This window comes from Rhinolophus sinicus, linkage group LG07, assembly GCF_036562045.2.
Source record: "Rhinolophus sinicus isolate RSC01 linkage group LG07, ASM3656204v1, whole genome shotgun sequence".
Classification (NCBI taxonomy): domain Eukaryota; kingdom Metazoa; phylum Chordata; class Mammalia; order Chiroptera; family Rhinolophidae; genus Rhinolophus; species Rhinolophus sinicus.
In genome coordinates, this window is record NC_133757.1 from 71098152 (window position 1) to 71122761 (window position 24610).

Here is a 24610-nt window from a genome sequence, read left to right on the forward strand (position 1 = left end):
GGCCATCACATCAGGGGTGACCACTTGTGACTGTCTCTGGGTGCTTCACATCCCTGTGCAGTCGCATGGAGCAGTGAGGCCGCGTTGGCCCAGCTCAGCTCTCCCCAGCTCAGAGGTGGTACATCAGCTGCTGAGGGCTCTTGGCGACCTGTCTGTGCTTGGGTCATTCTGCTGGGCCCATCTAGGCCTAGCTGCAGCCTGCGGGAACCAGCCTGCTGACTAGTGGTGAGTGGTCATGGTTGCAGCTGCAATGGAGCTTTGTGTTTGAGGACTGCAGTAATTAGGGCTTTAGTGTCTGCCCAGCATGCAGAGCCCTGGCAGGGCCACTGGCATTTGGAGCTGCCATGGCCTCTTGGGCTTGTGGAGATGGTTTGCTCGTGCCATGCGGCCTCCAGGTTGACCGTGGTCTCAGCACTTCCAGTGGACTCTGCCTCCTTGTTTCTTTTTCTGTAATTATAGTATGTTAAACGGTGAGGGGCCTGCCTGCCCAGGCCTTGTATAGACACGGTGAAATTAACTTCCTCACCCTCCCTCCAACAGGCGTTGGGCTGGACTGGTATTTCCAAAGGGTTTCTGGCTGGACCCCTGCTCTTGGCACACCTTCCTCAGCAGAGAGGAAGGACGGGAAGATGAGCTTTCTTATCCCCAGCACCTAATTGTGGGGAGCCTCGTGCTAGTACTAGAACTGTACTAGTACTGTTAGGCTGGGCACTGGAAAAACTCCAGGTACTGTTTCCACCCGCAGATTTGCATGAGTCTTGGGGGAAGAAAGAAAGTCACTGTTACGGTGTTGCAACTCCCCATTCTGAGCAAGACAGTCCCTGGCAGAGGCCGAGGGGCCTTGCGAGGATGGGTGGTTGGCGATTTAGAGCCCTTACTTGAGAGTCTGGCCCCCATCAAGTCTCATTACCCTTGCAGCAGGCAGGACGGCATGCGACAAGTACCTCATTACCATGGGAATGCTGCTGTCCTCACAAGGGAACCAGACCACCTATGGTGGCCCTGCAGCCCAGGGTGGCCGGCAGGTGTGAGGAAATGAGGGACAACTGGCCAGCCTAGCCAGTGGGCCTGTGGGTTAGTGGGAGTACTTCCACTGGTTTCACGTTCCTCCACCTGAGGACTTGCTACGTGACCATGGGGTTTTTTGTTGGTCGGAGGTAGCAACCCCTTTGGCATTACCTGTCCACGGCCCGGGAGAGGCACCCACCTGCCTCGCTTTCCGGGGTCTTGTATGGCTGTCCTACGGCAGTGACACACAGGATCCCAGGGCTGCTGGGGTTCAGCTGGGCTCATGGGTACCAGGTACCATGGTGCACGCATCCCAGGGCAACCCTCCCCTGGGGTGTCACGTCCCCCACCCAAGGAGTTGACCCAGGCGCTGACTCCTGGTGGATCCAGGGATGGCGGGAGTCCACTCTGAGAGGCCAGGTGGGTGCCTGTGCAGCCTGAAGCCCTGTTGCCGTCCTCATAACTAATGGCTTTTGAGCAGGTCCCTGCTCTGCAAGACGTTCTGTGTTCCTCTTCCTGACACACTCATTTAATTTTTAACTCACAAGGCATTTGCTTATTTATTTTCATTGTTCTTGATAATAATTCTAAGCCATTAGAGGGGAAAATTATATTCAAAAATGCTGTTTCACACTTTATTTGTTTGATGATTTAGAGCGATAGAAAGTAGCACATTTGCTGGCTTTTATAGTCTGATAATTATTCACATCCATCAAGCCATTCCAGGGGAATAAACAAAACACCGAGAAAATGACACTATTAATAGCATTCGCAGCGGACAGGAGACTTCCCTGGGCTGCGTGGGTAAAATGGAGGCGGCCTGTCCCCTAGTTGAGGCAAGTAGCCCTGCCCACAGAGGACACGTTTCTGTTTAGTCACCCAGGTCCATCAAAAGCCACCTGGTCACTGGGCCAAGTCTACCACACGCCCAGCACCCATGATGTACTTGGCATCACACGCCATGAAGCTTCTTTATTGGTCCCGTGGAGTCAGTCATGACCTGTGCAGGCGGAAGCCCCCGGAGGTCCAGGGCCCCGAGTTGTCCCTGAGCCACCAGCCTGGGCTCAAGCCTGGCCCCAGCAGGGCCCGGTGACGCGTCCCATCCTTTGGCCTCAGTGTTAAAACAGGAATGGCACTCCTCTCTGTATCTAGTCTTTCCAGTATGTTCCTGACCCTCCAGTAAACATGTCAGACTCGCGCATGTCAGGCTGGGGGTCTCAGACACAATCACTTGCCACTCTGGATCTGGCCCTGCATGAGAGGGCCCCCAGACCTCTGCTCTCTCCTCGTGGGCGGGTTTGTGGGTTTCAGCTTTGCCTTTTTTTGGGGTGGCTGTGATTGGAGAGGGGTGCAGTCACTACCCTAAATACCTTGAAGTGTAAAAGAAGAAACCTGGAGGCTTAGGAGGTTGGGGACACCCATCTTCCTGGGGCTGGCCCAGCTTATCTCGGATGTATGACCAGGATGTGTGGCAGCGTACTGTTCTAGTACCTGAAGCATGTATTTGTCGGTCCTCCCTCCCTCCCTCCTTTCCTTCCTTCCTTCCTTCCTGTGGGTTGGTGGGTCATTTGAACTGTGAATCTGCTGGACTGTAATTGTTTCGTAAGCATCATGGCTTTTCCCACGTGGGGGCTCAGTTCTCGGGGCTCTTGCCTTTCCCATCGCATCGTGCAAGCCTTATGCCTCATATGAAAACGTGATATTTTCTCCCCAAAGCCCCTGATGTTCACAGATGACTACCTCTCCGACAGGCGCGTCTGGCACACGTGCCCAGGTTTGTCTCTCGGCCTCCTCAGCGATTCCATGACACTAACCCCGAGTAATGGAGCCTGTTGAGTCCTGTGCAGCCCCTGCAGGGTCACCTGGACTGGTTGCCAGGGATACTGTGCTGGCTGGAGAGACGAACCAACTTTTCCGCGACTTTCTGGTTTGGAGTCAACCAGAAGCACTTTGTGTAAAACCTTCCAAAGCCGAGACAGTAGGGAGGGCCTGTAAATATGGAGCTAAAGATGCCCGTGAATAGGGGATGGCCCTGGACAAAGTCCCAGAGGGGTGACTCGGGCCTGGCTAACGTCAGGGCCAGGACTTGTTGGGTGTCCCAGTGGTGGCCCACCGTGTCCCCTCAGGGGTACCTGCTGTGACTGTCGAGACCACTGCCTTAGAGCCGACTCCCATGGGCGTGGCCGGGGCTGTGGCCTGAGGAACCTGGGCGACCCTGCAAGGCATCCCGTCCCTCTTGCAGCCTCTCCTCATTTCTCTGTGCACCTCTGAAGCCCCCTGCTGTGTTCTCCCTCCCACTGTGCCCTGTTCCTTTCTCCTGACGGCTCCAGATTCTTCCACCGGGACTTGTGTGCTGGGCTGCAGTCGTCCACCTCCTAGCACTGGCCAAGAGTCAGGTGACTGCCCAGGAGTACCCACCAGCTACTGCCTCATCCCGGTGGGGAGCATGTTATCTAAGGGTGTCTGGCCAGCCCTGGTGAGGCACGGGAGCTGATGTGTAACAGGGCGCAAGGGGCACCCACTTGCTGGAGAGGAACACTCTTGCTGGCAGCGGGCGGAGGCAGCCAGGGGAGGTTCTGAGTGGCACTGGGCTAAGCTGGAGGAGGCAAAGCGGCTGGGTGTCACCTGGGCTCAGTCCTGAGATGAATGGGCACTTGGAATGGGCCAGGCAGAGCACCCGGAGGCCTTCTGTCCGAGGAAACCATGCAAGAACCTTCTGCCGCCCTGGTGACCAGGGCTTCCCTGTGCAGAGGGAGGCCCCTTGGGGTCTCAGGGAGTCAAAACATTTGGGCCGTGAGGTGTGACCTCGTGATGGGGACGGGTCTCCTGGATTGCGAGACAAACTGACCCTGTGTGCCCAGTGTGACCAGTAAACCGTGTCCGTTTACAGCCCTGAGAACTGCTCACTAATGTCCAGACAGCTGCCCCCTGCCTCGCCCACGGTGAGCTGACAAACTCACAACCCAAGTAGCTTCCCCTCCTCCTTTCCTTTCCTTTCCTTCTCCCAGAGCCAAACCTGAGAGACAGGGATGCCTTGACCTGGTGGCATGACCCTGGGTGACAAGATGACCATGAACCAGGCTCCCGGGGGCCCTGGGTGGGACCCCCCCCCCACAGGTTCTGGGGACTTCTCTCCAGGGGCAAATGTCAGTCCTTGTTGGGAGGCCGCCCAGGGCACCCAAAGGGCCTGGTGGGAACCTGTGGCCCACAATGCAGGAGTTGTTCCTCGAGTGGGGAGGTGGGCAGCTGTGGGGACAGAGCCAGGAGTGCAGTTTCCAGGCTCTCGCCCTCACGTGGAAAGGTGCTCACTCGGGTAGTAAATGGCCATCAACTGTGATTAGATGGCCATCAGCTGTGGCTAGTTGGCCGTCAACTATAACCAGTGAGCCATTGGCCACTAATATAACTGGTGGCTACGCTAGCAGAAAAATGGGGGCTAGCAAGAAGATGGTGGCTGAGCCTGCAAGCGGCACAATGAGGGTTGAGAACTGTGTGGCTCCTGTTTCGTTTCTCCAACCCAGCCGCCAGCGAGAATATAGTGTTATGACTCCCCTATCTATGGCTCCATGGGTGTTCCTTTTTGGCCTCACCATATCCTGTGTTCTTATGTGGGGCGCAGCGAGCAGGGTCTCCCGCATGACACCCCGCACGACAAATGGCGCAGCGAGCAGGGTACGGTGTCGGCCAAAGCCCTCCGAAGGGCGGTGGAGCAGTTTGTGCGTATGAACACTTAGTCTCGGGAAGACCAGGAGGAGCAGCTGCCAGAGAGCTGGACCCCCATGGAGGGGTGGGAAGATGTGGATGGTTCCCCAACCAGCATAGGCGGTAGAAAGCCAAGGACATTGCAGCCCTGTGGGCTGGGAAGTGCTTGCTGAGGCAGCCCGGATGCAGGACTTGTAGTCCCAGGAGGAAATGCTTGCTGAGTCCTCCGTGGGAGATGCGGGTCAGGTCAAGGTCGTCCCTCACCCCCAGGACAGCCCTGGCGAATGACTGTGGACTATGGGGAATGGGTGTTCTCCCTAATTTAATGGACCGCGTGACTGTTTGCTTGGGAACATACCACCATGTGGTGGAACTGGCAGATGTTTGCTTTTGGGTCTTGACCGGCCACCATAGAGAATATGTAAGCACCTTGACTGAGGGCCCTGGCTTAGTCCAGAGAGAGTGGCAGTGCCCTGAGAGGTCCTGGCTGTACCCAGGGAGATTGGTGGTACCCTAAGAAGCCCAGGAAGTCTGGCTGTGCCCAGAGTACTGGTGGTGCCTTGAGGAACCCTGGCTGTGCCCAGAGAGCCTGGCTATGTCCAGGATATTGCATTCACCTCCAGGCTCCTCGCACAGGGCCCCTCTCGGAAGACACTTGTCGCGTAGATTGTGAGGCGAGAGCCTGTAGGGGTGGAGTGTGGGGACAGAGCCCCAGAAAGCAGTTTCCAGGCTCTCGGCCTCACATAGAAAGGTGCTCACTCAGGTAGTAAATGGCCATCAAGTGTGATTGGATGGCCATCAGCTGTGGTTAGTTGGCCGTCAGCTGTAACCAGTGAGCCATTGGCCACTAATATAACTGCTGTGGCTACGCCTGCAGAAAATTGGGGGCTAGCAAGAAGATGGTGGCTGAGCCTGCAAGCGGCGCAATGAGGGTTGAGAATTGTGTGGCTCCTGTTTCGTTTCTCCAACCCAGCCGCCAGCAAGAATATAGTGGTATGACTCCCCTATCTATGGCTCCGTGTGTGTTCCTTTTTGGCTTCACCATATCCTGTGTTCTTGTGTGGGGCGCGGGAGCTGAGACCCCGCAGGCCGCCCCGCACGACAGCAGCACTCAGGCGTGCTCTGGTAGCTGTGGAGACCGAGCCTCCACTGTCCCCTCTTCCTTTGGCCGGCCGGTCTTCAGTGCTCTGTGCCGTTACGGACGCACGCCTCAGTTGTGCTCAACTTCCCTTGAAAATGGAGGTTTCCATCTTGCCATGTCCTTGGGGTTTGTCTGACGTGGCACGTTGGTGATGAAGCTCTTGTTCTAAGCCGTGGGAGCCACTGCTCGCTCTGGGGCATCAGCGCCTAGAAGTCCCCGTGGCTCCGGCTTCCGTCCTTGAGTCCTTTCTAATCTCCCCGGGGGCTGCTCTCCTGAACACTCAGCCCAGTGGCCTGCAGTCTGTACTTGCCGATAACAGAGGAATCCCGTTCCAATGTATTAAACTTTTAACATCCACCAGATTCAATTAATCTTATCTTTACAACTCCCAATTACAGGCGGTAATTAAGTGAAAGCAGCATTGTCGACTGGGGATAAGGCATCCATCATCAGCCGGGTGCTGTGCTTTAGCCCTTCCAGTTCTCCCACATCTTCCTAGAAGCGAAGGAATGTTTCCTTTCCTCGCTCAAGGGGGGAGGGATGATAATCCCACAAAGGGGCTCTGGATCAGGGTTAATGTATAGTCTTTGTGTAGCTGATAAAAGGCCGCTTAAAAAAGAGGAACCTCGTCTTTGTCCAGAGGATGGAAAATTCCGGCAACAGCAGAATCGCAGGTGCTATGGCCATCTCCTCAACGGCCCAGAGCGGGCCCAGAAATGAATTATTTTTATCCTGTTAGATTAGAGATGACGTGATGCTCAACTTATCTCCTACCCCCATTCCCTTTTATTTTAATTGAAAAGTAGTAATAAGCCTCTCGGTGGGAATGGACTTAACCAGCCCCAGGGTCTGGGCGATCTCCAGTGTTCTGTGTCTGTCCCCACCCTTTGCCTGCACCCTGAGGGTGGGAGGTCGGAGCCACAGGATGGTGCATCCTCACATCTGACTCATTGTAGATGGAGATACTGCTTGTCTTTGTTCTGGAACAGGGTCTCTCCCCCTGGGCACTATTGACATTTAAGTACCAATTGCTCTGTGTGGGGCCCTCTTGGGCACTGTGGGGGAGCTGAGTAGCCATCCCTGGCCCCCACCCACTTAATGCCAGGAGTAGCCCCAGTGTGACAACCTTGCCCTGTGTCCCCTTTGGGGTAGGGGGTGGGCACAGGACCCCCCTGGTTGACGTACTTGCCCGGACTTCCTTCCACACAGACTTGGTGTGCCCGTAGCTGTAGACATAGAGCCTTTACCTCCTCCCTTGGCTGTCGCACAGCGCTTGGTGCTATTGGGGACCCACACCCCAGTTCTGCCTGCCTTTGCTGCAACATTGAGGTTTTCATCTTACCGAGTCCCCTGGGGTGGGCTGGGAGTGGCATGTCGGTTGGGTTGGGGCTTCTCAGCATCCTTCGCCCCAGGCCTGCTGCCCTGCTGCTTCCCCCACACATCAGCGGGATGTCACTCTCGCTTCATGTTTGCAAACTTCCACCTTACATCTTTTTTATTTATGACAGAGCCTTTCAAATGTAAAATGTGTAAAAATAAAACTTATGAAGTGGGTGACAGACGAAATTTTTCTCCTTCCTGAGCTTCTTTCCCTATTGGCTCTTGGGGCTGGGAGGTCGGCCGGTGACGCTGGCTGGGTGGGTGCCTACCCTGCAGCTCCAGTCCAGTGCTTTTATTTTATGTTTTGCTTGAGGCACTAAACCTTATGAAGTGGGTGACTAAACCTCATGAGGTTTAGTGCCGCTTAACTGGAAGTGTCTCCACTCTTGGCGTTCCGAGAGTGCCGTCACAACTCACTGGGTCCCTGGTCCTTAGACCACCCCCTTCTGTGTAGAATTCCTGCCCTGACAGCACCCCCTGCTGCTGCTCACGCATGTCACAGCTCTGACCACCGCTGCAGTCATTTGTGCTCTGTGCATGAGCCGTGTGTCTCCCTGAGGCCACACGAGCCTCCCGGGGACCCTCAAATGTGGTGGCCACAGGAGGTTGCCTCTGACGTGCCCCCCTTCTCTTGTTAGGTATGCCATCCCACCGGAGCACGGCAAGCGCCTGGAGCGGCTGGCAATCGGTAGGTGTCTGCGCCTCTGGGCCGCGACCTGGGACCTGGGACCTGTGGTGGGGGAGGTGGTGAGGGGGCAGGGTGGGGAGACAGCTGTCATCCCTCCCAGGTTTGCTATATGTTTGGGTTTCAATTTCTGGGAGCGGTGATGTGCTGCAAGATGTCACTGTCTTATTTTCCCATTTCCTTGCATCCTCGTGATCAGATCTATGGTCCCTCTGCTAGGGTGTTTGTCACTTCATGGATTCTGCACAGACTGTCATTGCTTTAAACGCGCTTGTTTTCCGGTTGCTTAGCACGGAGTCCTTGGACGTGACTGCGGGCTCCCGCGGGCCAGGAAGGGCAGCCGCGTTCTGTCTCCCTCCCGCGCCTGGCACTGCGTCATGCCCTTTCTTAAGTGCTCACGTTCTTGTTCAGTGTGGAAAACGAGAAGTCACTTAGGAGCCACCGCACCTGGACCTCGGAGCTGCTAGTGGCTGCAAGGCCTCTGGCCTTGTGTGCGAGGTGCTGACTCACCTGCCTCCTTCAGCAAATGGCCCCTCCAGCAGCCACTGTCCCAACACCTGTATTCAGACCCTCCCTGGGGCCTCCTGGGGTGGAAGGACTTGTCAGAGGGGGTCCCATCCCAGGCTGTGTCTGGAGAGGGTCATTGACCTCTCAGGGTAAGGGCAGGCCCTCAGGGCGAGGGGTCTCTAGGGACCTGCCAGACACCCATCTGGGTGGCACTGAGGCACCTGAGCACTCTGAAGAAGGGGCCCGGTAGCTTGTCTTCCGTCACTCCTGTCATGGCACTCTGCTCCTCGTCCCGCACTCCTTCAGCTTGAGAGCCAGCACCCAGGTGGGGTAAGGACCCCATTGTTCAGGAGTTGCTTGGACAGCACAGGGACATCTGATCATCCTGACCCTCTGGGCGGCAGTGACCGATAGCCCAGCACTCCACAGGCAGCCACAGAACCTTCTGGAAGCCATTGCTCAGCATTGGTGCAGGATCCCTCACTGCCGGCCCCCATCCTCTGGCCCCTCCTCACACCTCACCAAAGAACACGCACTGCACACTCTCTTCCCCTTCCCTTTGGTGTTTTGACGTTAGAGAAGGGAATGGTGGATCTTTCTGGAAAAATAGGGGCCTCCTGTCCTAGCTGCACTGAGAGCTGTGCATATGATCGCAAATACTATACCCCAGTGACACAATTCCCCCGAGAAAGGAGGGAGGCTTGTCTGGAGGCAGGTACTATTGTGTTAACATTTCTGTTGGAAACCTGGACCCTGCCCTCGTGGGAACCCATTTTCTCACGGTCCTAGAGGTCAGAAGTCTAAAATGGGTGTCACAGCGCTAATCCCAGGTGAGGGCAGGGCTGGTCCTTCAGTAGGCCCTGGGAAAGAACCGTTCCCCGCCTTTTCCAGCTTCTAGAGGTGCCACATCCTGGCTTATGGCCCCTCCATCGTCACAGCCAGCAGCGCAGCCTCTTCCATCTCCCTGACTCTGAGCCTCCTGCCTCCCTCTTATGAGGACCCTGTGATGACACTGGGCCCTCTGTAATCCAGGGTCATCCCCCATCTCAGGGGCCCTGACTCAGTCCCATCTGCAAAGCCCCTCTTGCCAGGGAAGGGTCATCATCACAGGTTCGGGGATTAGGACGGGGACATCTTGGGTGGTCTCTGTTCAGCCTCCCACACCTGCAGAGCCCTGGAGAAAACAGTGCGGGGCAGTCAGCATGGACACACTGGTGAGCACATCGCTGACAACTTCTCTGAAATCCTGCAGTTACCCATGCAGTCTGTTCTCGCTCAATATGCCTTTTCCACTAGAAAACAAAGGTTTTGGGTGATCTGAATGACAGCTAGAGAACCTAAACACGGTGCTGTGGGGGCTCCTGCCGGCGCCGATGGTGCCACCGCCGCTCTCCCTGGAAATGGGCCGTGCTCCCTGCACCGTTCTGCAGCCAGGGCCCTGTTGCCCGTGGTGTCTCTGACGGGCCAGGACCTGGGTGGCTGGTAGGAGGCTTAGTGGCTGGGGCTGAAAGAGGAAGAGCAAGCAAGCTCTTAGGTCTGCAGGAGGCCACCCATGGTGGCTTCTTGAAAAATATGGACTCATTAAGTCACTCCTCTGCAGGGTGGAGCAGCTGCCAGAATTCGGGAAACCCTGGGCTGCGGAGGAGAATCGGGAAGAGGTAGCGAGGCTTTCCTCTGTGGCCCCTGACTGAGGCCTCCTCTCCCCTCCTTGGAGGAAAGCGGGGAGGTTGTAGGGCACGTGACGCTGCCCTCCTAGGTGTCCCTTCCAAACTTTGTTGAGGGCAGGTGTCACTGACTCTGTTACTGAGATGGGTGGAATGAGTGTGCGATTAATATGGAAAATGAATAGCCGCACTCCTAGTGGGCTCGCCGGGAGAGTTGTGGAGCCCACAGAGAGCGCATTAATGTGTGGGCGCGTTATTGGTGCTAATCACTTAAAATGTGCGCCTTTATTAGAGCTTTAATGAGAGCTACTTCAACTGTGCATTAAAAAGAGGAAGTGCAGAGGCCGGCGGGCCGGGCGGCAGGCAGCCATAACTCTAATTGAAATGCTTTTAGCGCAGAGGAAACGTGCAGGATTCAGTGATCTCTCACACTTCCCAGAACCTTGCCATTGTCCCCTTGCAGCCAGGCGCCATCTGCCAGTACGGAAAGCATCAAACCCACTCCCCCATGTCAGCATGTGTGGAGCTGTGTGCTTGCACCCACATGCCCACATACATGCATGTGCCCTCTTTAACCAGTGACACATCGAGAGAGTGCACTGAGGTCTGGGTCAGCTTCTGGAAGGGTCCTCAGGGCTGCCTGTGCCGTGAGGTCAGCCCTGGAGGGTGCTGGACGCTCGGGAACATTCCTCACCAAGTCCTCATGGCAGCCCTACTTTGCTCCCCTTCTGAGATGGTCCGAGATGAGAAGCCCAGCGGCCTTTGAGTGGCATTCCACAGCCTTCAGGTGGAATTCCAGAACTTGCTTCTTTAACCATAAGACGTGTGTCATTAATTTGACCTTCAGCTAGCAAGTGATTTGGAAATGTCCCTGAACTGTGTTAAACACAATTTCCAGCAGATAGGGCCCAGGGTCAGAGTTCCTATGTTTACAAATGTTACTTTAAATTAGCTACACAGCAGCTAGTCTAGGACAAAAATCAAGCCCAAAGGTGAACTTTGTAACAGAGGGTTAGGGACAGGAGTTGTGGGTGCTCTGCTGTTTCCCTGAAGGACTGGGGGCCGGGCGGTTGGATCGATGGCCCAAGCCTCGGTCTCCTCGCCGGCCTGGTGGCCATGGGCACCGTGTGTGCAGAGCGCCTTGTTGCAGACTTGGTTGTGTGGGGGGCAGGGGCATCACTCACTCCTCAGTGGTTGCAACTTGTCTGGTTCTAGAGCATCTGCTCGCATGTCCTGTCTCTGCAGCTGTGGTCTCACGTGGCTGAATGACCACATGCGTGCAACACAGTAGGTCGTTTTCTTGGTGGGGGCTGGAGTGGAAGTGTCTGTGCAGTCACACTGCGCCCTGTGCCCCATCTGTGACTGTGAGTATGTGCTGGAGGTGTGCGTCCTCTCACATAGACAGCCTGGCCTGTCCTCTACTCTGGGTTCACTAAAGGAAGGCCAGTGCCTCACCATCACCTGCCACCAGCAGAGCACGTGGGGCTGTGTGAGGAGGTCCATGTGCAGGCGCTGTGTTCTGTGCTTCGACGGGAGGAAGGAGGTGCCCAGAGGGAGTTGGCCTGGCCTAGCTTTGGCCCGTTGACTGACGCCCGTCTTTTCCACTGCAGGGTTCTTCCCGGGGAGCTCCCAGGGCTGCGACGCCTTCCTGCGGCACAAGATGACCCTCATCTCGCCTATCATCCTCAAGAAGTATGGAATCCCATTCAGCCGGGTACGCAGGGGCTGCTCCAGGAGGGGCTTCTAGGGCCAAGGCCCACGTAACCACACGTCCCAGGAAACTGACTTCTTAACCCTCAAGAAGGTTGTAGAACAAGGGCAAGCCAGGGGAAGGCCATATTGGCTGAGCAGTCACCCTCCAAATCTTCAGGTGGAGGGTCAGGATGGAAGAGGGCAGAATCGGGTGGGGCCTTGACTTTCCCTCCCACCCCTTCCCAAACCCAAACCCAGGTGCCATGTGGCCAGTGGGCGGCCCCTCTGCAGCGTGGTATAGGGTCGGGTTGCAGGTGGAAGGATAGCTCCTGCTGACTTCCCAGGAAGCTGGGGAAGACCCCAAGACCCTGGACAGGCCCCTCTCCCGCTGCCCCATTTGATCTATGGCCCCGCCCATGGCCCAGGGCAGCTCTCCTTTGAGAGAGTGAATATCTGTTTGGAAATGCATGATCTGGGTTTCTCACAGCTGGAAGACTGAACTCATTCACTTTATTGCTCCAGGACCGAAGGGCTGTGAGGAATGAGGCCTAAAGCCAGGGAACCCACTGCCCTGTAGGGCGCAGGCAGGTGGCGGGGGCACCTGGGCCAGATCAGCCGACACCTGAGGCCCCATAGGGCTCGAGCACCTGGGTCTGGTGGTGGCTCTGTCCTGGGGTCGAGCTCGGCAATCCAGTCCCGCTGATTCCTTCCGCAAGGATGAGCCTTCTGGGCCGGAAAGGCTAGACTTGTGTCCCCAAGTTGGTGTAGGCAAGAGGCATGTGCCAGAACCGCCCAGGTAGGCCGAGCAGGCTCCTGGGAGCTCGGTCTCTGAAGGTTTGCCCGGAAGAGCCACTTGTCAGGCAGCAGCAAGTTCTGTGATCAGACCCTTGCGCCTCACTATTGCCTGAGTGGCAGCAAGTCAGAAATTGCTCTGACACTTCAGTCAAACTGCCCACAGCATTAGTGCTTGTATCAGGGGGTCGCTCTTTCTGTCAGGGCCGAAACCAGGAGGCCACTCCCAGCCATTTGGGAAGGGCAGGTTTCCGCGTGTCTTCCGGTTGAACACCCTTCGTTACCGGGAACCTCGCAGACAGATCGCAGCATTGCTCATGGAAGTGAGAACTTCCCTCCTGTGGTTTGTCAAGAACATTCTCTGAAGTGGTGCTTCCTAGACAGGGAGGCTGGTCGCAGGAGTCGGCTGGTGCGCCCCCTTTTCTTCCGGAGGCCAGTGGGGCAAAGGCCCATGTCTCGAGGCTCCAATGGGCGCCGTGTCAGGGCTCGACAGTGGTCCCTGATCTGAATTCCTTGCTGCCTTGAAAGGAGTGACTCCCACACTCCACTTATAAATCTCTGTAATGGTATTTACCTCTAAAAGAAAAAGCAGATCAATAGAGAGCTTTTTAATAATTAAAAGTGTGTATTTCTGGAAGCTGCCGTTGACTTCCTCATTCATTCTGCACGAGCTCGCACAGGAAGCTGAATTCGGGCTTTCTCCATGAGTGGCGTTGGGGCCTGGCGCTCCCTCACTCCTTATTACTTTGCTGCCTGGCCTATCCATCATCCCAGCCTAGCACCTTCTAATTTACTGTTGGGATAATGTTGACGACAGTGACACGAGGACAGACACCATGGGCTCTAAATGAAGCATCGGGACGTAGATTTCCTGACTGTAACATACTCTTCTTGTTGTCCTGAGTGCCTTTTTTTGTTCTAGGTCTTGATTTATGGTGGGGGGTCGGGCAGGGGGAAGTTGGCCCCAAAGTCTGCCCCAGCCTGGAGTGGAGGCATCTCCCCCACACCCGGGGTCTCAAGTTTGGTGTCCCTGAGACCCTGCTGTGTCCCAGGTCATGCTACACTGGGTGGCCGTGCCCTGGAGGAGGAAAGGGGAGTGTGCAAGTTGGTGGAGGAAAAGCAAGATAGCACTTTCCAGGGACAGCTCAAATAGAATAAGAAAGTCAGTAATTGCATTAAAAAAACACACACACACAAAAAACCCCCACAACTCTGAGTCCTGTGGCAAAAGCTGGCCTTTTATGTGGACGGGGTGGCTGGGACCTCAGGGACACTTGAGTATTCTCTGCCCGTCTCCTGCTGCACGCTTCACTCCCTACACACAGCTGTCACTTGGACAGGAATTTAAAAATATAACTTAATGCTCACTGACTTCCCTTGATTGGTGCAATTCATTATTTGAAAAGAAAACTATCTTAGCGTTCTTAAGGCCTGGTTTTTCTCCAGGCTGTGTCAGTTTTGATTGATTTTTGACTCTCTGGTTGGTTTCTGGAAGTCTCACTCCTCCCCATCTCCTGCCACCCACTCCCCCCCACCCCCCCAAAACCCTGCCAGGATTTGACGTCTCGCTGGTACTTAAACAAATCCAGTGATTTCTGCTCATCTCTCTGGGGGAATAAGTAAAGATCAGCAGGCCCGAGAACTCCTACAAATCAACAATCAAAAAGATGAACAACATGATAAGTAGAGAGGGGTGAAAGGCTTGAACAGACACTTCGCACAAGGAGCCGTACGCAGGAACCAACACAGTGTGGCGTCTGTGGACTTCAGAGAAAGGCGATCACAGCCACGAGGAGATCCCGCTGCACACCCACAAACACGGCTGAAATCACACACCCCAAATGCCAGCCGAGGGGAGCAGAGGGAACTGCCACTCACCACCAGTGGGTTGCAGATGAGCGGCCGCTGTGGAAAAGTGTTCCGCACTTTCTTGGAGATGTCGCCGTGTACCCGCCCTGACACCCTGCAGGGCTCCTTCTGTGTCTGTTTACTCAGAAGAGATGCTAGCACGTGCTGCAAGAAGACCGGCCCACAAGTATTCCCAGCAACTCTGTTTGCCAGAGCCCCAAAGTCTGTCCACAGGAGAATGGATAACAGTGACAGCCACACGACAGAATGCCATTTACAAACAAAAAGGGGGAAGGATGGATGCGCATGGTGGGATGAATCAATCTCGAAAAGCAAAGAGACCAGATGCAGGAGTACAGACCATCCAATTTCATTTACATGAAACCCTAGAAAGAAATGTAATCTGTGGTGGCAGAAAGCACAGTGGCGTGAATGGTACCGGGGGTTCTGGAGTTCCCCAGATACCAGAATGGTCGTTTCCTGTCTGGGCGGTGGTTACTCAGAACTCCTCACAATCTGTGATCTGTACCTTCTGACAGTAAACCAAAGAAAAGACAGGCCCACCCGACTTCAGAGAGAGTCGCTCCCACGCCACCAGCCTCAGCTTACACAGCTGTGGATTGGGCCATAGCCCTACCTCATGTCCTGGCGAGTGAGAACAATGCCCACTGTTCGTGGTCTGTCTTTGGGTAGTGTCGTCTCTTGGCGTGCTTGGTTGATGCGCTCAGCAGCAGTGGCAGTGGGGGATCAGTGTGGTTACGGGGAGTGTCCCTTCCCTGGATGGGGGATGAAACTGCAGCCTCACCTTTTCCTCCAGGCCTTGGGGTGGCAGTTCCAGAAGTCTTGTTGGGGGTCATCGTGGGCCCCACCCCAGTCACTCACATCCAGCTCTCAGTTTAGGGTCTCTGTCTCAAAGTCTGCGTTTCCAGGCCATTCGAATAGGTCTAGAAACAGCTCTCTCTACAGAGCTCTGACCTTGACATTGTGCCCCACCCCCATGTTGATGTGTTTCTTCTGTCTCATGGGAGGACCTACCTGTTGGAATAAAGTAGACATTCTGGGCTGACGACGAAGAGGGGATTTAGGTCATCTTAGGGTAGGACACCACACTGCCTGCATACTGTGTCCTATGAGGAGGCTGCCGCCAGCACTACCTGCCCCCTACCTGCCCCCCACTGTATGGGAACATTTCACAGTGGGTAGGAGGTGTGGCACAGCCACCTTCCTCCAAAGCAGGAGACCCCATTCCTCACCGCAAATGAAAAGTGGCCCTGAGTGGGAGCACTGAGCAGTCCCTCCGTATCTGCAGTCTGTCACCTCGGGTCTGAGCTGGCTGTGGGGAGCAGGGGCTGGTAGCGAGCTGTTGACCTGGACGCCACCATGTGAGCAGTTGGCTGGAGCTCATGTAGTTAGGTAGAGCCACCTGCACTTGGTGGATTCCATTGGCTCCTGAAGTCAGGGCTCTGTGGCACATGTTGGGAGCTCCCTGAGCCCACATCCCCCTTCCGTGTTCCTTGGTGGCTCCTGGTGGCCAGGTGTCATTTCCAGCAAGCGAGTCATGTACAAACTCCCCTTCCTTCTAACTCTGGGCGTCCCCTCACCTGTCGGCCTCTTCCTCCTCAGATCACGCAGGAGGCCGGGGAGTTCATGATCACCTTTCCCTATGGCTACCATGCCGGCTTCAATCACGGCTTCAACTGTGCTGAGTCCACCAATTTTGCTACTCTGCGGTGGATTGATTACGGCAAGGTGGCCACTCAGGTAAGCGCCGTCTGACCGCGTGGAAGGCTGTGAAAAGGGGGCTGGTCCCCCCCAGCCTGCTCCCTCAGGCCCAGGGCCAGTATGGGAGCTGGGAGCCCAGACTCTCCATTAGGGTCTGTGTCTGGGATCCTTAGCAAACTTGTCCCCAGAATGTTCTTCATGTGGAAGAACGGGGAGGAGGCTTAGGATGGGGTGGGTGGATATGTGGCAGCCAGGGCCTGGGCAGGCCTGGGGTCTGGGGCTCCCCGTCTCCCAGCGGAACCCTGACATAGCAGATCACATGTTCTCTGGGCCTGAGGGCTGCCTGCTGCCTCGCCATCCCTGGAGGTTACTGGAAGGCAAGGAGAATCCTTTGATTTTTTTCCTAGTAATTTGCCAATTTTGTTCTTGTAATTTGCCAGTTCTAGTCTCTGAGAGCCAATTATTGGCCAGCAGATATGACATCTGAACTGAGTGCTTGTTCTCAAATTCCCTTAGCTCCAACACCCCTGTCTGTGTGGTTTTGATTGACAGCTTGGAGGGTACAAGGCCCCTAGATGGAAGACCACGGAGCGGCTGGATGCGGGGTGGGGTCAAGCCTGCTTCATGTCCCTCTACTTGCTTGTCTCCCTCTGGAGGCTGTTGTGTCTTTGGAGGTCCAAGTGACAGGATATACAGAGGGTTTGTGAAATTCAGGCCCACCCAGTAAGTGAGGGATGATGGAACCTTGGAGGGGGGAGCAGGAAAGAGGGCTGTTGGGCGGGCAACAGGCCCAGCCCTTTCCCAGCTGCTGGTACCAGGGCCCTTCCTCCCGGGACTGTAACTGGCCATCGTGTACCTGGCCATCGGCGCCTGTCCTGGCCACCACAGAGGAAGCTAGCAGGCTCCTCCCATCAGGCTGGAGCCAGGTCGATTGGCCCTGGCTCACGGGTTTCAGCCCCTTCTGACCCAATCTCTCCACAGCAAAGACAGGCCCAGGCACTCATGGGTATTACGCTCTGGTGCTGGGGCACATGGAACAGGAGGGGCCCCTCCATCTGGGCCCATATAGGGTGAAAACAGGGTGTTTCTTGCCAGTCTCCCACGTCAGAGCCATGGGCTCCTCCACAGAATCACTCAGCTGTCCCCAGTCAGGGTCCGGAGTTGGGACAAACGGTGGGATCAGTGTTGGGAAGAGAGTACCTGGAACCCAGACCCTGACACATCCAGCACGTTCGAGACCTCAGACCTTTACAAAAGAGTCTCAGCTGTGATGATCAGTACTGTGGCCGCTGACCACACGGGGTGTCATGGCCTTGAGCTGTGGCCCAGTCGTGTGGAGCTGAGCTGTGAGCACAGCGTGCGTGGCAGCCAAGACTCCGGGTTAGCAAAGAACAGGAAATGTCTCGCCAAGCGTCTCTTTATGTCGGTTATGTAGACTGATAGTTTTGAATAGCTCGGGTTATAAAACATACATCATCACTAAAGTGAATGTCACCTGTTTCTCTTTGCTTTTTGAATGTGGTGACCATAAACAGTATGATTACAAAGGTGGCTTGCTTTGTATTTTAACTGGGCAGCGCTGGTCTAGGTGAATTTGTTAACCTCTGTTTTTCTAGTTAATCTTTTCTCTAGCTTTACTGTTTCAGTAAATGGGCCTTGTAGCAAGGAAGACAGGAAAGGCATTCCCAGAATTTAAAAGCGTTGGGCTTTTCATACCTAATTCAGAAAATTGTGGCCGGACCATCACAGGCTGAGACCCTGGGCATCATTAAGAGAGGAGACATGTGAATGTCAGGATTTCCCCATTTGATGGAAAGGAGTAATTAAATATCCCAGGCGTGTGGTTTTCTTTGTGTGCTTTACGATGGGAGCACATGGATGGTAAGGCTCAAGGCAGAGGATCTGTGGGACCTGTGTGTGCCGTGACCTGCTGTGACGGGAGCCGCGATTAAGCCATAAACCTGGGGCCCAGGCTTGTCCTAAAGGTGCTGTCAGAGACGAAACTGAGCAGGGCCGGTCGGGACTGCCCAGATATTAAAAGCAATTTTGGGTTCAGCCATGTGTTCACAAACAAGTGACATTTGGGAAGTGCAGCCTTAGATTGGGCCTCCACGCTTACATTGCCAGGCGGCAGAGCGTGAAATTACTGAACAAGTGGCGCGCGGCGCTCCGAGCAAGCCGAGGCATCCTGGCACTGCACGGGGCTCCCTCACAGAGCTGCCCCGGCTGCCCAGGCCCCTGCGGTGAGAAGGAGAGGGGTGCAGCCGGGGATGACCATTGGCCATGGGGTGGCCATGTGTAGTGGTGCCAGACTTCACCTCTCAGGCTTTGGGACGCTGAAATGGGGCAGCAGTTCCCAACTCGTGCAAGCTCTGCTGCCCCCATAACTAGTCCAGGCTGCCTAGGGCGTCTGGCCTTGCACATAACAAGCTGAGGCATGTCAGAGGCAGGACCAGTGAAAGGCAGGGAAGTCGTTCAGGGCAGCTGGCGCTCCGGGACACGCAGGTCCTCAACCAGATTTTAGGGAGAGGGGAGGATCCCAGTACTTCTTCCCTGCTAAGCCAGCCAGAGCTGCCCCACCCCATCCGTGTTTGGGGCCAGTTCCTCCTAGCACCTTCATCAGAACATAACCCAGGGGCAGAATTTCCACTTCCCTGATTTTAGGGACTATTTTATTGTTTGGCTCATTGCCTTCTTTAGGCTCTCAGGAAGCCCCTGCCGATCCATTGTCCCTTTTCTGTCATCCTGCCTCTGTGCTAACGCATTAAACGCCAAACTTGCACATTTGGCCTGTGTGTGTTTCAGGTACTCGTGTTCTTTCTCCTTCCAGAGCAGGGTCAAGAGCTGGGGCCTGCAGGGCAAGTCCGGTGAGCTATTTTTGTATGGTCTGCAAACAGAATGATTTTTAAAGAGCGGGGTGCGGGCGGAGATAAAAAGATGAGCATGTGGCGTGGCAAGTTAGAGGAAACTCAAATTTCACTTTTATAAATAAAGTTTTATTGATGTGTAACCTCACCCATATGTTGACCTGTAGTTTGTGGCTGCTTTCACTGGTGGAGTTGAGTAATTGCAGCAGAGACCCTCTGGCCTGCAAAGCTGAAAATATTTGCCACTTGGTGCTGGCCTCTCCTACCAGCCCTGGCTCCGGCCAGTTAGGACCGAACAGTCACCTCCTGTACCCCCAGAACCACAGAATCAAGACTGTTGCCTCCAGAGGTTCCAGATGGACCCTTGAGGGTACTGGTAGCTGTGGTTGCCCAGCTGACCTGACTGTGGAGCAGGGGGGCTCCCAGATTCCTCCTGCCTGTAAAATCCTGGATAAAGGAGCTTACAGCCTGTCGCCAGAGCCCCTCCTCAGGAGCTCCTTGGCCATCCACTGCAGAAAGCTGCCTAGGGGGTCTTCTCTCCCCACCCCTCGCTGTAGCACAAACACAGAACATTGACTGGCTCTGTGTCCATTGTCAAGTTGAGACGGTTTTTCTCTCCCAGTTTCCTTTCTGAGGCACTTCACTGACGTTAACCCTCGTTACCCATCCATGCACAGGAGCAAAGCGCGTGGCTGCCTGCACCTGCTCAGCCGCCCTGTGTGGGGGCGGGGGAAACGGGGTGCCTGTCATGTCCCTTCCTCGGGGAACCTGGGGATGTCTAGCCGGCGATCTTTAGATGACTCTGAGCTTCTCTGTGTATAAAAGGGGACGCCCTTTCTTGGAGCTGTCTTAGCGTGAAATGGGAAGACGTGGGAGAGCACGGAGTGCGGGACTCTGTGCTTGGCGAGTGTCCCCAGTGTCCCCCCCACCACCACCACCACTGTGGACGTTCGGGGCACCCTGGGCACCGTGAGGGGTTGAGCATCAATCCTGGCCCCCATCCACACGATGCCAGGAGCACCTTCAGTTGTGACAACCAGAGATGTCCCCAGACATTGCCCCTCAGGGCAGGCTCAGCCCCTGGTGAGACCCCCTGTCTAGCCTGACTTCTACGTTTCCTCTTTCTCTCTTCAGGCATTTGGGTGGTTGTATGCGGTATTTGTGGACCCGCTGACACTGAGGTGTTGTAAGCTCAATGTAGTCTTTTTTCAGACTCCCGCTAAGGGCATCTCCGAGGCTATTGGTTTTGGGGCTGCTCATCTGCAAACCTCCCTTTCCCGCTAAAGACATCTTCTCGCCTGTGGTCTGCAACCATGGGGTTCGAGGTCCCTTAAGCACGACAGATATTAGACATCGCCAGACATGAAACCACTTAACAGACCACTCCCTCGGGGAGTGGAGAGGGACCCTCGATTCTAGAGCTGTGGGTTTCTTTAGCCTCACGAGCTTCTCTTCTTGGGAGGGGACGCTGGGCCAACCGGCAGGGTTGTGGAAATGAGGACTCCACAGAGCTTCGATTTGCCTTTTCTGTAGAAACCAGGAACCATTCCTCTTTCAGGAACTAGATGTTAGAGAGAGTGACTCCCCCAGAATCCGGGAATCCAAGGTTCTTTACCAACCTGCTAATCACCCCACTGCCGGTGAATGACCACCGGGGACCCTGAGCACCCACTGGGCTGGGTGACATGCACCCCCAAGGGCCCATCATCCACAAAGCAGGGAGCAGTGGTTTAGTTTCCTCTGGGCAGAGGTTCCTTCAGCCAAATGCACTGGAACCCAGCGCCCAGCAGCTCCTGCGAAAGCCTACACTAGTCAAAGGGTGGCTGCCATCGTCACAGCTTCTGGACCACACAGCCTGTCACTGCGGGCTTCCCAGGCTGTGGCAGAGTGTTACGGGCTTCCATCAGGAGGTGTGTGGAGGAAAATGCCCCACCTGCTGCATCCGGTGCAATAAATAGGGTTCCTATATAATGACTCAGAACCCACACCTGTGGGCTGGGCCTGGGACCCCAGGGGAGGAGGCAGAGCTTATGGGGGATTCTCTGGGAAGGGGCTGGGAACTTCCTGCTGGCTTCATCCATCAGCTCCAGGAGACTCAGAACTGAGGAATACACAGTGTTGAAAATTAGGTGAGTGGAAAGAGGGAAGACATTTCCATTCCTACCACCTGCTCAGCAATAAAAGGGAGAATGTACTGACACTTGCTACAACGTGGATGGACCTTGAACACACGATGGTCCGTGAGAGAAGCCAGACACACAAGGCCTCACAGTGTGTGATTCCATGTATGTGAAATGTCCAGAACAGGCACATCCACAGGGACAGAGAGTGAGTTTGTGGTTGTCCAGGGCTGGGGGTGGGGAGTGATTGCTGACGAGAATGGGTTTCTTCTTTTGGAGTGATAAGAATGTTCTGGAATTAGATACTGTTGGTGATTGCACAGCACTGTGACTATAGTAAAGACCCCTGAGCTGTGCACTTTGGGTAGGTGAATTATAGGGCGTGTGAACTAGATTTCAGTAACGCTGTTAAAAAAATTAAATCCCACCATCCAGAATAGTTCTTATCAGGCCAAGAAAGATAACCCAGTATAAAAATGGGGAAAGATGCTAAGCAGCTCACAAATGACTGGTACACAGGGTGTGGGCAGGCCTGCGGGCGATGCCGGTGTGCGGAGCAGACACTGGAGCGTCAGTTACGCAGGAGGCCGACTGATCACCAGGGCGATCCTTTCTGTTTACCTGTGCGATTGGGAAATGTGTTTAGAGCCGGGAGGCCCCGGGGGCTGTGGGCTTGGAGCCCTGCCCAGTGGGGGGCTGCTGGTGAACCCTAAGGGGCAGCTTCCTGAGGGCATCTGCTATCAGTTGTAAGTGCGTCTCCTTTGATGTAGCAGTACTTCCTCTCAGCAAGTGTACGGTGGTTTCTTGCCCAAGGATAGTCATTGCATCAGTAGTTATACTAGTGGAAAGTTTGTATCTGTGACCAGATTGGGTGAACCAGTGGAATATGATGCAGCCATGAAAATGGGCTCATGGGGTTTATAGGTGTGGAGAGATGGATATGTCACTTTGAATGAATAAGTGAGGTTTTGGACCATGAAATGCCATACCATTTGGTGTGTGTGTGTGTAAGCGGAATTTGCCCACATGTTGGTAAATGTTAGCTCTGTGTGGTGGAGTTTGGCATGCCTTAAAAACATACACTAGGGGGCGGCCGGGTGGCTCAGGTGGTTACAGCGCTGTGCTCCTAGTGCCAAGGTCACCGGTTCGATTCCCACATAGGCCATTGAGCTGCGTCCTCCACAACTAGATTGAGAACAATGGCTTAAATCGGAGTTGGGGGCTGGGGGAGGGGGAAAAAGAACAAACAAAAAACATACACTAACTTAATATGTCTTTTTCTACAACTTTTTTTAAAAACGAAGTGTAGCTTTAGGGGAGGAAGTGATCTTGGTCCTTTCTGCTGCGTACTTCCCCCAGGCACCCCCACAGCCCCTCGAGGTGAAAGACTTTTGTTGTCATCATTATCTTAGTGGTGGTTTGTTGGTTTGTTTATAAAATGGGAATTAAAGACCAAATAAGCCAAAGCCATGAGGAACCAGTAGCAAGGCCCGCCATCGCTGCTCCCAGCCCTACTTCCTTCCCCCATCCTGCTGAGCGGAACTGGGTAGGGGGCCCAGAGGCAGGACACCGGCCTGGAGAGAGGGGAACAGAATGTCACACGCAAACCCAGCCCCCTGAGCACCTGCTCTGTGCTTAGGAGATATCCCAGAACGAGCTGGGAGAGGGTGAACGTGCAGAGCAGGGGGGCCTGGGGACCTAGGACTCCATAGGGCCGAGGTCAGAGCAGGCGGCAGACGTGTCCCTGAACCAGTCACACTCATCACCACGCATGCCCGTGCTCACATGCTGCTGCTTTTGTTTTATTCTGAGTGGTCCCTTTCCTCAGAGCTACGTTTCCTGGGTGGTGAGAGCTAGCTCTCTCTCTCTCTCTCTCTCTCTCTCTCTCTCTGTCTCTCTCCCCCCCCTCCCTCCCTCCCTCCCTCCCTCCCTCTCTCTCTCTCTCTCTCTCTCTCCCCCCCTCCCTCCCTCCCTCCCTCCCTCCCTCTCTCTCTCTCTCTCTCCCTCTCCCTCCCTCTCCCCTCTCCCCTCTCCCCTCTCCTCTCCTTCTCTCTCCTTCTGTCCCTCTTTCTCTGCATCCCTCTGTCTCTCTCTCTCCAGCTTTACTGATGTCACCAGTGTGCATCAAACTCTGACTCTGGGCCTCGTGACCTTGCAAGGACCAGAGAGAGGTAAAGAGATCTTTGCCAAGATCATGGCAGCAAGGAGGGCAGACGCTGACCATCCTCGACCCTCCTCTGTGTCCCTCACCCCACAGGAGGCCTGTGCTTGTGCGGGGTCGGAGATACCCTCCCTGCCCTCCAGTGTCTTGGTGGCCTCCTCCTGGCAGGTGTCCGGAGCAGAGCGGTCTCTGGGGGCCGCTGCTGGTTTGGAGAACAGAATTCTCCGGCACACGCTCTGGCAGCAGGCTTTGTGGTGGGATTACCAATGGGGAGATCAAAGGGATGCTCCAGTCTCACTCGGGGAAAATGAAATGTGCACGCACCAGCCTTTTTAGGTCTGAACTCGAATTAGTACTACACGGCTGCACGCCAAGTTGGATTAGCTCGGCGTGGCCCAGCCTGCTCCCGTGGTGGGTGGTGCTGGGCGAAGCCTGACAAGGCCTCCTCTCCACGGAGGGCATGCTGGTGTCCCAGCCGCCCCTCCAAGTACAGGGGTTGACTGCGGATTAAACAGAGCGAGTGAGATTTAAACCCCGCTTTGCACAACTGGGAGCTGGCTGCACTTAACTGGTTTTCCGCCAGCTGTCTGGGCACCCCCTGTCGAGTGCTCCTCCTCCCTGGGAATGTGGGCTCCCCCAGAGGCATCGAGCAGGGGGAGCTTCTGCTGAGTGTGGAGGAGGGGAGAGGCTTCTGGCAGTGGCCCCCATGTCCCTCCAGTCCCTGAAACCCCAACCTGGGGTAGATCAACTGAATCACTTGTAAAATGTGAACCAAATTGTTTCTGCTGCCTGCAAGAATGCGTGCGTGCCTTCTGTTTGATAACGATGCCGCCTGATGCCGCCTGCTCCGGGCTGTGAACCTGGAGCCCAAGGGGATGTGCTGGGAGGGGGTGTGGGGGTGGGGGTGGGCGGAGGAGGCTGGCACAGGGGGCCACACCCAAGGTGCTGCTGCTCCGATTTGTCAGGCTGGGCTGCCGGGTGTAAGGGGTCCGCAGCCAATTGCCATGTGAAATATGTTTCTGCTCGTTCCTTCCCCGGAGCTTCCTGTCACCCTGTCCCTGATGGCAGCTTGAAGCCCGTTCCCTCGGAAGCTCAGGGTGTGGTAACTGCACAGTGGTGCAGGGAGGGCCAGAGCTGAGACTGCAGGGGGGACCCTGAGGCTGGCCTCAGGGCTGTCACTCCCCTTCCCTGCTCTGCTTAGTGTTGGAGTAAACTCCATGTTCTGGAGTGACCACCCAGAGCAGCTGTGATCCCAGCTAGAAGGCTGGACCTCAGGCAGGGCCTCTCCTTCTCCTGTGACAGCAGGTCCAATTGTTCTCTG

General features: G+C 55.3%; 1 protein-coding gene across 3 annotated transcripts in view; it reads left to right on the forward strand.

Annotated features, from left to right (window-relative positions):
* KDM4B (lysine demethylase 4B) overlaps positions 1-24610 on the forward strand; it is a 137046-nt gene that overhangs the window by 70481 nt on the left and 41955 nt on the right. For all 3 annotated transcript variants that reach the window (XM_074337631.1, XM_074337632.1, XM_074337633.1), the window contains exons 7-9: positions 7870-7919; positions 11698-11801; positions 16043-16180. In XM_074337631.1, coding sequence (XP_074193732.1) covers positions 7870-7919; positions 11698-11801; positions 16043-16180 — 292 coding nt within the window. The remainder of the gene's footprint in view (positions 1-7869; positions 7920-11697; positions 11802-16042; positions 16181-24610) is intronic.